Source organism: Populus trichocarpa, chromosome 10 (genome assembly GCF_000002775.5).
Source record: "Populus trichocarpa isolate Nisqually-1 chromosome 10, P.trichocarpa_v4.1, whole genome shotgun sequence".
NCBI lineage: Eukaryota > Viridiplantae > Streptophyta > Magnoliopsida > Malpighiales > Salicaceae > Populus > Populus trichocarpa.
In genome coordinates, this window is record NC_037294.2 from 19,217,058 (window position 1) to 19,233,323 (window position 16,266).

At 36.0% G+C, this 16,266-nt stretch overlaps 2 protein-coding genes across 5 annotated transcripts; both read right to left on the reverse strand.

The window, feature by feature from the left end:
• Window positions 1–1,137: 1,137 nt before the first annotated feature.
• Window positions 1,138–8,112, reverse strand: LOC7490376 (protein HESO1). Of its 4 annotated transcripts, XM_024610165.2 has the most exons (11): window positions 7,653–7,930; window positions 7,438–7,527; window positions 6,106–6,217; window positions 5,844–6,004; window positions 5,153–5,317; window positions 4,400–4,572; window positions 4,223–4,318; window positions 3,615–3,684; window positions 2,492–2,622; window positions 2,157–2,267; window positions 1,138–2,029 (listed from the first exon to the last, which is right to left on the reverse strand). In XM_024610165.2, the coding sequence occupies exons 4-11, from the start codon at window positions 5,980–5,982 to the stop codon at window positions 1,433–1,435; spliced, it is 1,482 nt and encodes a 493-aa protein (XP_024465933.1). In that variant the 5' UTR covers window positions 5,983–6,004; window positions 6,106–6,217; window positions 7,438–7,527; window positions 7,653–7,930; the 3' UTR covers window positions 1,138–1,432. The 4 variants fall into 4 exon arrangements, with proteins under 4 accessions (XP_024465933.1, XP_006378692.1, XP_006378690.1 ...); XM_006378630.3 differs by lacking the exons at window positions 7,438–7,527; window positions 7,653–7,930 and adding an exon at window positions 7,948–8,112; XM_006378628.3 differs by lacking the exon at window positions 7,438–7,527 and having other exon boundaries at window positions 7,653–7,992.
• A 6,042-nt stretch (window positions 8,113–14,154) lies between these two features.
• Window positions 14,155–16,266, reverse strand: LOC7458124 (protein phosphatase 2C 37). The gene is made up of 4 exons (XM_002316232.4): window positions 15,685–16,266; window positions 15,276–15,599; window positions 14,901–15,006; window positions 14,155–14,797 (listed from the first exon to the last, which is right to left on the reverse strand). Exons 1-4 carry the CDS (start codon window positions 16,120–16,122, stop codon window positions 14,472–14,474), a joined length of 1,194 nt encoding a protein of 397 aa, XP_002316268.3. The 5' UTR covers window positions 16,123–16,266; the 3' UTR covers window positions 14,155–14,471.

A 16,266-nucleotide genomic window follows, 5' to 3' on the forward strand; every position in this document is an offset into this window, starting at 1 on the left:
ACGAAGTATCCTGCCATGCCTTTTCTTTACTAAAAGCATCGGACCTGGGTTACCTTTCCAATTTTCAGTTCGCTGATCTGCTCCAAATAAATACCTTGCCTCTATTTTAGTAAGGAATCAACAAATCAGTAGAAGATTGATTCAAAAGTTCAAAAAAAAAGAAAAAAAACGAATGCCAATTCCTTAAAAAAGGGTACCAACATGATATATCCACCCAAAGATATCAATCAGACCAGCTGTTCTAAGAGTATTTTTTTTTCTCAGCTTGAAAAGCAATGGCTGAAGCTATAGTTTCTGCTGTCATTTGAAGAACTGACCCTGTAGTTAGTGAAGCAGCTTTTCTTTATAGTGCCGCATAGGAAGTTGAGGGGTTCAAGCTGAACTGAAGCGAATGAAGTGCTTCATGAAAGATGCAGACCAGAAGCAAGAAAAAGATGAGCGTGTTCGCAACTGCATGGCTGAAATCAGAGATGTTGCATACGAGGCAGAAATTTGCCGGAGGATAAGCTCATTCAAACACTTCAAAAAGGGTTGGGGGGGAAACGATATTTGGTGGTCCTAGATGATATTATATGGGGAAATGAAGTGTGGGTTAGTTTAAAGCCTGCTTTCCCTAAAGGAAAGGAGGGAAGCAAAGTTTCAGTAACCACGCTAATTGAATGTTTACATAGTTAACAATTCATTTTCTTCTAATTGAATGTGTTGTCACTCAACTCAATTTGTCTGAGCTACCAGTATCTTGTGTTTAATGCTAGTATTTACTTGGATATTGAGCAAACAATTTTAGAAACCGAAGTGGTGTCAACCTTGCATTCTAGCAGGCGAGATGGTACCATCGCCTTGCGTATTCACTTTGACTCTGCTGTCCATATACCTTTCTTGGTAAGAAGGAAATAGAGTCAGAACTGCTTTGGTACAACAAAATTTGTTGTTTGGACGTATAATCAAACAGAACCACATGTGGGTCAACAAATCAAGAAGCACGATTGAACATAATTAGGACGCCTTGTCAATTCCCATCTTTTAGTTCATAGTAATTGGGAAACACAATCTCTCCCATCTGCAGCTGCCAGAATCCTGAAGCAATATATTAGAACAAATGTTTTTCATGCCTGTGCATGTCAAAAGGTAGTCAAATGGTAAAAAGATATGCTCCGGTATTGTTTGTTTATACCAGGAAGATATGGCATCTCTCATTTCAATCGAATGCAAGAAACAGTCGTGCACTTACAATCTAAAAATAGTTTCCCGAGATGGATGCTGATGGTGATGGTTCAAACAATGATCACACACTGATAAGTCCAGTGACTAGGCATCAACCACATAACCTAGGGACCGCTAAAATACTTCGGAAACGCTCAAACAGCTGCACGATACTACTTTCTTCACAACAACATGGTAGAAACTTTCAATATGAGAACTGCTGGAAACTCTATTGATCTGATTTAGGCCTCCATGCTGGCTGCCCTTGAATGTGATAATGTGGCACATATCTTTGCCTGGTTGAATTGATTGTCTGATTTTCCTGTCTTTCATTGGTAGAATTCCTTGAACCGCTTCCCATTCTTTGGGAGCTCAAATTGCTGGTATGACTTGCCGGTCTTATATTGAGAGTTTGGGAGCTCAAATTGCTGGGATGACTTGCCGGACTTATATTGAGAGTTTGAAACTGTGCTTGTGATGGTGAATACACGGACCTGCTAGTTTGTGAACGAGTTGTAATATGCTGGCCAGCCATGTAGCTTGAGGTCCCAACTGGAGTCCTGACACGGTGAACAGATGTGTAGCTTGGGGTCCCAACTGGAATTCTGACTTGGTGACCAGCAGTATAGCTTGAGTTACTAGCTGGTGTTCCTGCAATAATACGTGATATTCGTGGCCTGACTAACATGCCCAAGAAAGAAATCTGATTCTGGTTAGCCGTCACAAGTCTATGGTGGGTTGTCTGAATAGCTTCAGATATCTTCATTAGGTTTGCAGCACTCACAGCTCGTGCAGTATTTTCTGGCTGCTCAAAGGGATCCTCGATCTAAAATATCAGCAGTGGCAAGACAATCAGCAGCAGTGGAAATAACAGCATCAGCTATCATTAGTTTAGTTTAGAATTTTGTTTTTCTGGGGGTGGGGGTTTTATTGAAGGAATGAGAGAGGATTACAAATAATGCGTAAGTTCTGGGCAGCCATCTCGTGTTGCTTCTGATTTCTTCCCACTTCCCCGTAAATGGACAAATTCCTAGCTCTGTGGCCTTTGAACTTATGTCATAGAACTGCAAATATACAAAACAGCTTGCGTGTATCAATAAAAATATGGATATATGGCCAGCTACCCCAGAAAATGGGAAAAGCAATTTAGATATAAAAAAAGGTAATCTAGATATAAAACAGCACTCTCACAAGTCAACATGTCTATCATCATGTACTCCAATTGCTGGAATTACCTCCTAGGCGCATAGAATTGCAAATATAATTAAAACACCACAAGAATTATTACCTTTGTAAGGAATGAAATGAAAAGCTCAGACAAAGAATTTCGATTAATTGCTCTGGATTTGTTTGATCTATATCTAGATATATTAGCAGCACATATTTCTCCAATACGTCTTTCTGCATCAGTCCTCACACCTACAGAACATGTTGGAATACAGGTCAGAGAGATACTTCAACCAAGCTATTAATTACTGTTGATGCTTGTAGAAGATTAGATCAGTTTTTATGCAATGCAAATCATATGTTATATGTCCAAAAAAAATTGTAAGTTGAAACTACCATTTTAGGAAAACTTCAAGATGAGATGAGCTCCAAGTGATATAAGTCAATAAATAAAACATTGTAAAAATTATGAAAAACTGACTGAAAAAACCGGAGACATTTTATCATGTTTTGAGCCTTATCAAGAAAATGTCAAGATCAGTTCAACTCACTCGATAGCTAGACAGAATGTGCTCCAGACTTCGTAGCAAGACAAAATGAAAAACTATATTATGAAAAAGAACTTGTTTCAAACCAAGTTGTAGATTGCTGACTCTTAATTGAAAAAATCATCATCAAATACTGAGACAGGTTGGAGTTCATCTATTAGTTACCGACTCATATTTACTTCCCAGAAGTCATGAGAAACTGTAACCTAGCACAAACAACCATACCACATGGATCTTAACTTAAAATAAATTGAGGACTATAAGTTTTGTAACTGTAATATACTAATTTTTTCTCTGTATCAAATAAAATTACAAGCCAAAAGGCAGTATGGGGGATTGGGGAATCTTTTATACAATATGATATCATATTCGTGCTATGTGCAGTGCTTGGAGACAGCAACAATTGTGGCTCCTCTGGGAACCAGAGGGCCTCCTTGAATCATCTGTTCAGGAGTACTGCCAGAAAGGCACAGGCTACAGTTACAGAGGTAAAAATCAGACTAGTGCAAATCCACAATGCATGAATGCATGCGCAGCCACTTACACACATGCTGAGAGTGGAAATTTACTAATTAAATTCCAGACTCATCGTTAACTGTGATCACATAAACAAGGAAGAAATTAATATTTTTAGAAAAGAATGCAAATAGCATAGGCTTACTGTGTGAGCTTATTTGGATTAAACATGAGAAGTACCTGTAAGATCATCAATAACATTTCTTGGGTAAATTTCTTTAAGGGGAGGTAAAATGGCAGGCACACAAGTCTGCAAGAAAAACCATAAACAAAAAAGAACTTAATAAGATGGAAGTCCTTACAGCTATAAAGAAATATATCCAGTAAAGCACAGAAGTAGGCTACACACTAGCTATAGAGGAGACCAATGAACATGAAAGAATGAAAGAAATACAGATATACAAAGGCCAGAAGAACAATCAATCTATCCATTATCTGCACGTCCAATGACTGTTTTGCAACTATGGTATATAAATGTTCAGGGGAAGGGGACCACTAGCACAAAAGTGCACAAGAAGGCACAAAAGAAAACTAATAAAAGAACACTTGACATTGCAAAAGGGCATGCGCAGAAAATAACCAAGATAACAAAGCAATGTTGGAAAAATCATTTAATTAGGGTTATTGGAAGAAGTGCAGAACTTTTAAAAAAGTTAACACCTAATTCTAGTAAAACAGGTCAGTGACATCCATAATAAACACGTTGAAGAAGCTAACATGGCAATGAAGTGCAGAGTTAATTCCAACTATTCTTACAAGGTTTAATGCATATAAAGAAAACTGATCACCTGAAAATGGAATATGACAAGCAAACTGAGAGAGTACGAGTTCAATGACCCAGTCTTTGGATTATTTATATTGTGAGTTTTGGCCCATTCCTTGACCTACACAAACATTAAATTGCATCAAATAGATGCACTAGTTTCCCAGGATATTTATTTATTTATTTGGCTGAGAGAATGTACCAGTAGGACCATATCACGAAAACGCCTATCTATCTCATTGATCCAGAACAAGAACTTGGACTTCATTAGACCCTGCATGTTATCAATTGAAACATCGCAAGAGATGGAAGCATTCTCGAATTTTAAAATGGGAACCCTTGCATTTGGGATAAATTGCAACCTCTGCCATCCACCTGCACATCAATTTTGTAAGTTGTAATGAAATAAAACAACGATGTTATATAAAAGAACAACCCAACAACTAAGAGCAGTGATTTATTCCCCAAACAACTCTTCATCTATCCTTAAAATGAAAACATAAAAAACGAAATTACCCTTCAACGTAATCACTTTTCACTTTATAAACCTGCTCATTGTTGGCATTGGCCAGAATAAAGTAACTTATTTCAGTGGGCAGATTCAGCGAGTCAAAGACAATATAATTACTGAAGTTTCTGATATAAGTTTTTGGCTAAGTCAATTATTCACAACAAATTGTAAATCAAAATCACATGACAAGCTCTCTGGTCCAAAGTCTAGTTTCTGGCTATTACCTTCAATTTTTCAGGAGAATCAACCATTATGACAATGCAAAGCTTTGATAATTAAAACTCTCAAAAAGACTTAAGTGCAGGAAAATCAAAAGCATTGAAGTTTTATTTATTGCAAGTTGTAAAATAGGGAACATGGTTATATGGATCTCATAGATTGCACATGAATGTCTACATGAAGTACGTATTAGGAAACATGAGGGGAAACCATGTAATAATTCACCTCTCTGTCTCAAAGCTTTCAAAACATCCTCTAGCAAGTTTTGTTTGCGCCTCTTCCCAGCAGATGAGATATAAGAACCATTAGATAACACAATTGAGATATCCAAGTCTCCCCATCGAGTGAAGAGATTTGACACAAATGATCCAAATGGCTCCACGGTAGAACCTGTTGGCACAAATAAAGTCATGCATCCACATTGTTGATCCAAAAACAGATAATAAAACTTGATGCATATTTTAAGAACCGGATTCATAGCAGTTTTACAAGTATTGCAGTTTTATTGTGACAGAAACACATTTGCAACTATTGCAGTGGAACCTCAAATACCTTGAGCAAAGTTCAAGCCATCAAGAAATTCACATTAATGTGTTTATGCAAAACTTGAATTACATTCTGTACAATAGTATCATAGATGTTACATTCTCTACAATAGTATCATAGATGAACAGAAAAGGCATTCTAAATTGTCATACTCAGCATATTAAGTTTTAAAAAAATAGCATACAGCAGTTGGTCAGTTTTAAATTAAAAATGTCAATTCCTTGGATTTGTATTGTTTCACTATTGTGTGTGAGGATCATTTTAAGGATTTCATGAGATGAAATTGTTTTTCTTCCACTATTTGTTACATTAATCTCTAGTAGAACGTATGGCATGCAGGAAAGAAATTTGCATTTCCCAGGAAAAATACCTCTCAGACTTTCCACAGATTTAACAACATCTTCCAACTCTTCAATGACTTTAAATCGCACCACCCAATCCTCCCGTAAAGGTTGGATCCCGTTAAGTATATCCTTAAGTGTAGGCTCCAAAACCCTGTAGGTATTCATTGTTGTTCCTTGAGTTATAATGCTGGAGAAACAGTCACACATGTCAAAAACTCAGGTGTAAGGCTAACATCACGCATAAAGCAGAAAAAGACATAGCAGATGGAGGCACAAGTTCCTACACACCTAGAAATGCCACATCCTTTCCAATGAGATTAATGTGCTGGTAAAGGCGTCTTGGAGTATTTCTTGCCTCAAAGATCCTTCAAGCACTAACCATAAATTTAAATTTTGGAATCTGCACATAATAAAAATAGTAGAAATGAGAGGCAGTCAAAGGACAAGTAGAAGTGTGTGAGTGCAGCGCCCATGTCTGTGTGGTGTGTGCCAAGCAACAATCATAAGCAAAAAGATTCCAGTGCCTGTGTTTGTGGGGTGTGCAAAGCCACAATCACAAACTATACATTTTACCATCCATGTGCGTGTGGTGTGAACATGGATGTATGTTACATTACAAAGAATAGAACATCAAATTGAAAAGACTGAATCTTCTCCCTATCTAAACATTGTATCTCCCATTCCCTAATCCAATAAACTATGTGTTAGGTACAAAAGAAAGTTCCTAGCTTTAAGATGAGGATGAGAGAAGAAAACTCTATATAAAAAAAAGGGTTCCAACTACGTGTTGGTTATGGCTCTCTAAGACACATCTTGTGGGAGAAAAATAAGCAATGGCTGGTTAAAGACTGATTACACTGACACTGCTGGTGACATAACAACACAATACTGCCAGTGAATTACAAAAACAGACAAGTCGGCAGAGAAGCATAGGTCTCATTTCTTTTCTTTGGCATTTTAAGCAAATAAAATCACACCTAACACTGAATAGAAATTCATAAACATAGACAGGTTGAAAACTTAACACCCCCTCCCAAAAATTCTCATTCTGTATTGTTTTGTTACCTACAAATTCTGAGCAGGTTGGTCAGATCTCTGACAGAACTAGGTATGATGATAGCTCTACTAGAAAGGACTCGCACCTATTCTTAACTAGAAGCAACATCTTCAGCAATGTTGTTGGCTCGGTTTAATTTATTTAAAATATAAAAGGTCTCTAAATATCAGAAGGAGCATCGGACCCTTTAATTGATTACGATGTTTGGTGATTTAGATATTCCTCCTATAAATACAACATAACATGTTATGATGGTGTCTGGTGGCCGGTGAAATTAATTTCGCATTCCAGTAGAAGATATCTATAAAAAGAAACAAAGTTACATTCTAAATCATGTGATTCAATGTAAATTTTAATAGTATGACATAAAGAAAGCTCCATTGGTGTCAACATAACAAGGGGTGATACACTGATCCCATATTCACAAACTCAGAGTCCTCTAGATTACAGGAGCTTCAATTCACCCCATTAATTTTAACCCAGCAAACACAATGACAAACAATATAAACCCCAGCCCTCCTCTTTAGGTACTCAACAGCACATAAATTAACAAAAAGACTAACCCAGTAGCACAATAGAGTGTCTGGCTGATCAAAACATGAAAATCACTTAAAACCCATATCCAAATCGAAGTCAGCAACAAAACCAAGTAACTGAAATTAGAAACAAACACAGCCAAAACCCAATTCACACACACAAACGCACATCATAAAAACTTGAATAGATATTGAACCATAACAAATATGAACAAGAAAATAAATCACCATTACATGATTACCATAAGACATAACACTAGAAATCAACAGAATCCAGTAACAAAAGTACAATCCATGATGTTTCTCTCTATCTTCTTGTGTTTGATTGACTCTTGCAGTCAACTGTAGAGTCACCCCCGGGGCTGTGTCAGCCAAAAAAGAGAGGCAACTTGCAATTCCCTCCTCCGCCTCGAATTATTTTCAGCCATTTATATATATAGGGTAATGATTATACAAAAATACGTACATGCAATGGGTGTAAAGTAGACATTAGACAAGAGGATAACTTAGCAGGGAGGGCAGTGGAAGTTACTGTACCTTTCTTTGTTTTTTTAATAGTGACCTCTTTGATGACTTTGAGAGAAAGGGAGGAAAAAAGGGTCAAGGAGACAGCTGCGCTTTGGAATTTAACTTTTGATGTTTGAGTGGGATTTTTTCTTTTCTTTTCTCCCTTTTCTTTTGATGGAATGGAGACGCGGAAGGGAACGACGTGTTATTGGAGGGGACTGCTTTTATGCGAAAAAGAAAAATTGTGACTTGGAAATTGGTGTAGCCGCCTCTGTTTCCCGGTCAGGTTTTCGATCTTTACTGGAAAAAAACCAGCAAAAACAAAAAAAAAAAGAGTTTGAATAAATTAGAAGTTGGTGTTTTGTTATTTTATATCTTGTCTGGAACTGTGTTTGTACGGAATTTTAATAAAATTTAATTTTTTTACTTAAAATTAATAATTTTTATATTTTTAAATCGTTTGGATGTCTTGGTATCAAAAAATATTTTTTTTATTTTTTAAAATTTATTTTTAATATTAATACATTAAAAAGATCTAAAAAATTCAAAAAATTAATTTAAAGTAAAAAAATCATTTTTTTCTTACAAAAATGCTTTCCATCCACAAAAACAAATGAGGTGGTCTATGTTTTATGGCAGGTCAAGATGTTTTTTTTTTAACTTGAGAATTTAATAACTTGAGTTATAGACATTGTTAGATCTAATAAAATGATTGAATTATTTGTGTTAATAAATGGAAAAAACAAAATGTTAATGCGTCTATTCAACTCGTTTAGCTGCAGGTCGAATAATTTTTTTTCCAACACAAAAGAGTTAATGTGTGGGTGTTATTGACATTTTTTTTACATCAAGTAAAAAATATAACCATTAATCATAAAATCAACACTTATATATAATAAAATATAATAGAGATCATATGTATTGAAGAAAATATGTAAGATCCCAAACTAGTTTTTAATGTAGCCAAAAAATATAATAACATTGCAATTGCTATAGTGAAACACCATTTCTTTGTTTATGTAGAATAAATTTTAAAAAATAGAAGATGTGAAGAAAAAAATAATAATATTTTTCTAAAAAAATGTTAAGAAAAAAAAGGAAAAAACCATTAAAATAATAAATCTTCTTAAAATATAAGGTATGCATACTGCTCCAATATGTTTTTTTACATGAAAAAATAAGAGTGTCATTTGACAAACCCATGCAATCATCTAACTAAATAAATCGATAACCTTTTTATGTAAATAAAAAAAACCATTAACAATAACTAAGAAATAAATTGTAAAGATGAGATATTTACCAAATTGTGTTTACTAAATTTTTTTATTTAAATAAATAAAATATAAACTTACCTTGAAAAACTCATGGCTTTGACGATAAATACAAATGAAAATGACTGAATAAACTCACACCATATAAAATACTATGAAAGGCCGAACACATCAGAAAAGTGTAAGGAATGAATACCTACCGATATGATGGAAACATATATATAAAAAAAGTCTTGAGTGGACCCAGCATCCAACCCGAGTAAACAAATCAAACATATGACGTAGGACATGAAATTGGGATGATCCCATAAATAGCAAAGCGAAAAAAATACATGAAAAAAAAATATTTGAAAAAAATGCTTTTAAAAAAATCAAAGTCGACCTAAGCTAAACTTTCATATCCATTACCCGGGTCACAAGACTATGATAATCCCATTAAAGACAAACCTGAAAAAACAAAGAAGCATGATTCTAAACCAAACAAATATCAAGGAATGAAATTGAGATTTAAAACTAAATTCAACATAAAAACCAATCGAATTTAAATGTTAAGGGAAAATTTAAATGAAATTAATTATTTAGGGATTGAATTGAAAAAACAAATCAATTAAAAAAATAGCAATTAAAAGAATTGACACCAAACTTGATATAAAAATTCAACGAAAAGAATTGCTCAAGGATGGAATTGAAGAAAAACAAATAAATCAAGAAAATGATTGAAAATAAAAAAATAACAATTAAAAGAATAAAAATCAAATTTTATTAAAAAAACTAACAAAATCAAGCAATCAGGGATGAAATCGGAAATAAAATCTGATTAGAAACAATCAATGTAAATAAAACAATTGCAATTAAGAGAAGAATGACTAAATCTAAAGAAAAAAAATTAAAGGGCGGGTATAATTTTTTGTATAGCCAGCACACAATCAGAGAAAGAAAGAGAAGGAAAAAAAAGAAAAGTCAATTGGTGTCAAACCATGCCCCACTGCTATACATGCGCAAAGGAAAAGGACATTGGGATGCATCAAGTGATGTGGTAGAAGCTTGATTTCAACAACCATCGCCAGCCACATGTGTCGCCTGAAGGCGGCGGAGTGGCTGATGCGTTGACCTATACCAGGCACAAAATAAAAAATGCTCTTGTGACTAAACAACAATAACAAAAAAAAAAACATTATGAAATTACAACAAAACCCTTAAAGTTAAGGCTTAAAAATTTGAATGGCAGGGGTAATAAAGTAATTCAACTGTTCGTAAAATTATAAAAAAATAAAAATGCTCATAAGACTAAACAACAATAACAAAAAAAACCATTAGAAAATAACAATCAAGCCCTTAAAGTCAAGGCTAATAAATTTACATAGCAAAAATATCTATGAAACTCAACTATTTATGACAAAATTGATCACATGCCCTCTATACCATAGTAATTATACTGTTATTTAAAGAAATAAAAAATAATGTTGCTCCCAAAAAAATTAAGAATAATAAATTGACTATATACAAAAATAATTCTAGCCTTTAAGTGAAGCTTTAAAAATTAAAGTATAAAAGTAAAGTGATAATTTCACCGTGAATGAACTTCAATGAAAAAACCGCGCCGTTTAGTAATTTACTTAATTGTCATTTTTTGTTTTTTTCTTAATGCCAGTAGACCTGAAGTAAATGGCACGGGCAACGACAAAGTAAAATTAAAAATATAAAAAATCATATTGGAATTAATTGCACTGTGCAAGCTATTTCCACATATCATTCCAGAGACTTATTCACATAGTTTTAGAACCGGTTTTCATGTTTTGACTGGATCATTGGGTTATTTAGGTTAATTTTTTTTTAAAAAAAATCAAAACAACATCGTTTTAATAAAAGAAAATCAACGAATTGCAATCGGGTTTTTGACTGGGTCACCGGGTCACACCGGATTTTTTATTCTCATGTCTTTTCTTCAACCCGATCTTGTTTCAGTTTCAAGTAACCGGGTTTCGAGTCAACCCACCAAACCGAACCAGGTTTTAAAACTCGTTCGGGCATCACATTACATTATTACCAAATAGGCATTGAGCCCCGTCGTTTCAGATTTTGATTGAATAATAATAAAAAAAAGCTCTAAGGCATGCTGCCTAGTTTGACCTGAAAATTAAACAAAACGTAATTAAAAATTGTCCTGTGGGTGCCAAGAAAACATTAGAAAAAACATAATCCCTTGCAGATTATTAACAAGACCCTCATTCTGTAAATGCGTTGCGTGGGAATGCAAGAAAGGCAGACTACAAAGGGGTTCTCACAGAGAAGTTCGTGGAAAGGAGTGAGGATGCGAAAAATGCTGCTGCAAAGCTCTCCAAAGCTGGTGGGCGTCTCTCTAGCTCATGGCATTAGCTGATAACAAAGTAATTGCCCGTGACATGCATACAGAGTGTTGTTCAGAAAAGAAAGAAGAAGAAGAAGAAGAAGCAGCAGCTTAGCAGCACCTGGTCCATAAGGACCATAACACATGAGCTACAGCCTCGTGTGGCTAATTGTCATTGGCATCGACAAGGTGAAAAAATACATTCTCAACGACACATTATTCAGGCGAGCCTTTATTGGGATCTTGTAAGTTTGCTATTGCATCGTTTTGGATCATGAAACGTCCTTCATACCTCTCTGCTTCTAAGAGCAGCAAAGAAGAGAATACGCAAAACTTGTTCCCAAATACCCCCCAATCTTGAATTCTCGCTCCAGAACATAGGCCCATCAGATTCATGGGCCGAGGAAACAGCTAACTTGTTTGGTGGAAAAAGATAACAGCAAAGTCCCATATTTTCGACATCATTATTTCAACAGGTCTTGCCGAAACGAGGAAGCAGCACACCGGAATAATATCTTTTAATTCATGACAGCAGGCATCATTTCATCCGATGCCTAAATTTCATTTCCTTTTCTGTTCTCCTCGTTGAGAATCAAAACATGCTGTCTATTGGGGATGGGACATGGTTCTGTTCCAATCAAACCCTCCGGGATGAGCTAACGGTGTGATTGCTACATTTTTGGCACACTCATCAGAATATCCGGTGCAGACAAGGACTACAGAGAATTGAAGGCATTAAAGAGATACAAAACTGAGGCAAGCAATAAACAAAGAGCAAGGAGAATGTTGAGATCAACTGTAGTTGTTATGATTATATATGTAGACTTTTTTTCTACCGAGAAACAGTACAATGGATGGAGAATCTTTTGTGCCGAATCCACATTTTTCTACCGATCTAGAACGCTTCTTATATATATATATATATATATATATATATATATATATATATATATATATATATATATATATATATTTTACTGATGTTTTAAACAGGATATATATTCCCAATGCTGATGCACTACCTCTGTTATAACTGGCACGATCACCCTTTTCTTTTGTAGCTTTTAGTTAGCCTTCATAATTTTTGAGTCATCTGATACAAGTTTTTCATCTTATATGTTTATCTGCTTTGCTTCATACTACTGATCGTGTTTCGTCTCAGATCTAATGATTCAGTTGTTTGTTGATTTTGATTAAAACCAGATAAGAAAAACAATCCAGACTGTGAATTAGTTTTTCTTTTCTTAAATTGTTACCGTTCTGCTATGAATATAATCGGGTTTTTCTTTTCTCCTGAGAACCATTTCTTAAATCATGGACTACATTGGCCGTATTGGTATCTGTAGAGAGGACGGATCTGTTCATCGTGTTGGGTCCTCATCACATGGTGGAGGTTTGATGTGTGGGTTGCTGATGTAAAGGAGGGTCAACCGCCAGCCCTATGCTGGGTCCTAGAAGGAGAACTAATCATGGTTTTTATTCGGTGGAGATTGTTTTTTTAAAAAAGGATGGGAGATATAAATAAATCATGAAAAAAAAAACTGTCATGAATTTAAATAATAAAAAAAAAACCTGGTATCAGCAACAAAGAAATCCGTTGCTGATTACTTGCCAGCGATGGAAATAACAACAACGGATTATCGAGCTGATAAATCAGTAACCACAAATCTGCGTATATGATATTTTTCGTTGTTGATTTTTTTCAGCCATGAATTTTAGTTTTATAAGCAACAAATAAGATTCTTTGATATTTTTATTTAAAATTTCCTATATATATTTTTGTGCCACTTGAGAAGAGAGCTTGCTTTAAATTGTCAGGCAAAACAATAAGCTACACGAGATGAAAACTACTCATATCGAGCAATGTCCTGCATACAAGTAAAAGTGGTATCCCACTCTGGCCACCTTCCGAGTTCGAAAGAGTGTGGTCTGACTCGGCCAAGACAAGGCACATGGCCGACCATGTGTACAAAGTGCAGAAATGCGATGGAGACCCGTGTACCTAGCTAGGTTAGTCAATGGGTTAGGGTTTAGGAATCATCAAAAGTTAAGCAACAAGCCCTAATTAACATAAATGGCCTCAAGTTATTCCATGCATCATGCTTGCTTGATTCACTAATTCAGTCAAAATAATTTTACTTTTTGAACAGCTAAATTTACTTGGAAGCAATCAATGCGCGAATGAGTGTTTTTGAGACAGGTAATGGCAAGGCCATCGACATCAAATCTAAACAAATCTAGGACAGCGCAGAGATGGTGATACAAAACTGAGACCAGATGCAACGTGTCTACTGATGATTGCATGTTCAGCTGAGCCCCTCGCATCTCGTCTAGAATTTAGAATCAAATAATGGAACGCAACATCTATCCATCCACTAACATCCGCCTTATCTCCAAGTTGACCCCTCCGCCCCCTCCGCCGCCTCCTCCTCCGCCTCCCTCATGAGAGATCAACAATATCAATCATTTAGGAGTTGAACGCTGGCATGCCCATCTTCAATATCAACCATATTCTCGATTATTGATATGATTAGACATTGAACGCTGGCACACTGAGAATTGACAATCACTACCGATGCAAATCCTTAAAATAAGATGGAATTAAAATTAAAAAAAAAATTTGTCTAACGAGAGAAGAAAACTGATATACTGATTCATATTGAGGAATAAAAAGTCCCTCTTGATTTCTATACACAAACTTGGAACCATATTCCTCGCCTCAGCTATATTACCATATTCCTGCAAAGATTTGCAGCCTAGCAAGCATTCATCAAACCTCCAGAGAAAATCCCAGATGTAAAATTTCCTTATCCTTCTTAAAAATGAAACCCTACAAAATACAATTAAAAAACAAATGAAACTGCTTACAATATTTTTTTTTCCCGTTTTTTCTTTGATTGGTCTAAATTATATTTTTCTTATCTGCTACTTGACTGTTAATGATGATTTCTTCTCAAATCAACAACAACAACACTAACATTGTCCGTGCTGTGCCTGGCCAAGGCCAACTTGGTCAACAGAACTGATGCATCTGAGCAGGACTTATCAGAACTCTCAATGGCGGCATCGCTGCCAGGAGACCCGGGTGGTGACGGTGGCTTTCGGGCACGGAGGCACGTTCGCACTACCCCGCAAGCAGTATCATTTGGCACCACATCCCACAGTCCATCACTTGCCAGTATCAAAAACTCATCCTCCGCCGTCCGCTCCGTCAAAGTCACATCTGGTTCCGGTATCACATAGGGCTTCAAGTAATTATCACCTGAAAACGAATCAAACACCAGAACATGAGTTAGATGAATCAAGCACAAATCCACCACGATTTGGTAGCATTTAATTAATCAAGAGCCATGTATTTTAATTACCTATGGCTCTAGACATGGCCAAAACACCAAGAACTCTTGGCCCATCCCAATAAATTACACGGCCACCAGCTTCTTGTATCCGAAGCAATTCATCTGGTCGATCAGGCTGTAATTTACAAGGACAAACTGTAGTTAGCGAAAACAAATTAAAAGTAAAAAACAAAATCATCCTAACAATAATTTTAGGTCCCGATAATAAAAAATGTGTTGGGGACACGTTGGTTCCTAGAAGTGCCACTGGCTAGCAACATACCGAATTCTCAAGGCTTGACCCACATGCCACACGCCTAAATCTTTCAGTGCAAACACCTCTTTAACTTGCTCTAAACATGGTTCATAATAAACATAAATAAATAAGGAAATCGTTAACCTCACCTTGTGATCCGATGAGAGAGGAATAGCGTCACCGTTTCGACAAAGAACTGCACGAGAATCGCCACAATTCGAGACAATAATCTTTTCAGGCGTCACCACAGCTACCACAGCAGTAGATCCAACGGCGTCGCACTGCGGAGTCTGTAACTCACACCTACAATTAGAACTATTATCTCCTTCAACACAGCAATTCTCCACTTCTTTATCCATCTTTATAAAACTTCTCTTCATAGTTTCCTTCCACTCTACACTTTTTTCTTCTTTAAAACCTTCAACTTCTTCTTTCACTATTTCATGTAACCGATCTCTACACCTCATCGCCACCTAAAACACACACACACACAAAATCAGCACCATAAAATAACATAACAAAAGTTAAAAAAAATTAAGGTAGGTATTTCGCCCTTACGTGTGAGCAGCCATGACCGTCGAAAACACCAAAAAACGAAGTGTTTTTAGTTGTAAACGACGTGTGTATCGAGACGGCGTCTTCCATGTCTCTTCTTCTACCACGAACAGAAGTCATGCCGAATTTTGAAGCTTCTTCTTCCAGTTTCACAGATTCTGATTTACTTGGATTCGAGATACTATGGTTTTTATTTTCTTCGATTGTTTTGCAATTTTCTACTGCGTTTCCACAATCACGTGAGAGAGGAATCGGCAACAATTCCATTTTCTGCCGTTTGGCAGGGGTAATATCCAGAATCGACGACGGTGGAACTGCCACGTCGGTAACTAACTTGAGTGGTCGGAGTTCTAATCTTGTCCGCCTTGAAGCTCGTGAACTTGGCTCAACTGGTGCAGCTGTTTCCCTTTCACCAGCAACTCCACAGCAAATCCCGACCATTAATTCAAATTAATAATAAATAGAGATAGTGAAACCACCCAGACCAAATCGACAATCCTCGAGCTACAACGCCTCAAATAGGGTAATAGAGATAGAAACGAAAAGAGATACGAGAGATCTTTCAAGAAATGGGAGAAGGAGCTT

What these genes read in the sequence shown, in the direction of transcription:
- LOC7490376 (XM_006378630.3), bottom strand. Translation starts at nt 5,982, where the DNA reads ATGAATACCTACAGGGTTTTGGAGCCTACACTTAAGGATATACTTAAC. An exon ending in ATCTGTGGAAAGTCTGAGAG is followed by an intron (nt 5,318 to 5,843) that starts GTATTTTTCCTG and finishes TTGTGCCAACAG; the next exon opens with GTTCTACCGTGGAGCCATTT. An exon ending in TCATTTCATTCCTTACAAAG is followed by an intron (nt 2,268 to 2,491) that starts GTAATAATTCTT and finishes GTATATTTGCAG; the next exon opens with TTCTATGACATAAGTTCAAA.
- LOC7458124 (XM_002316232.4), bottom strand. Translation starts at nt 16,122, where the DNA reads ATGGTCGGGATTTGCTGTGGAGTTGCTGGTGAAAGGGAAACAGCTGCA. An exon ending in ACGGTCATGGCTGCTCACAC is followed by an intron (nt 15,600 to 15,684) that starts GTAAGGGCGAAA and finishes TGTGTGTTTTAG; the next exon opens with GTGGCGATGAGGTGTAGAGA. An exon ending in GGCCATGTCTAGAGCCATAG is followed by an intron (nt 14,798 to 14,900) that starts GTAATTAAAATA and finishes ATTCGTTTTCAG; the next exon opens with GTGATAATTACTTGAAGCCC.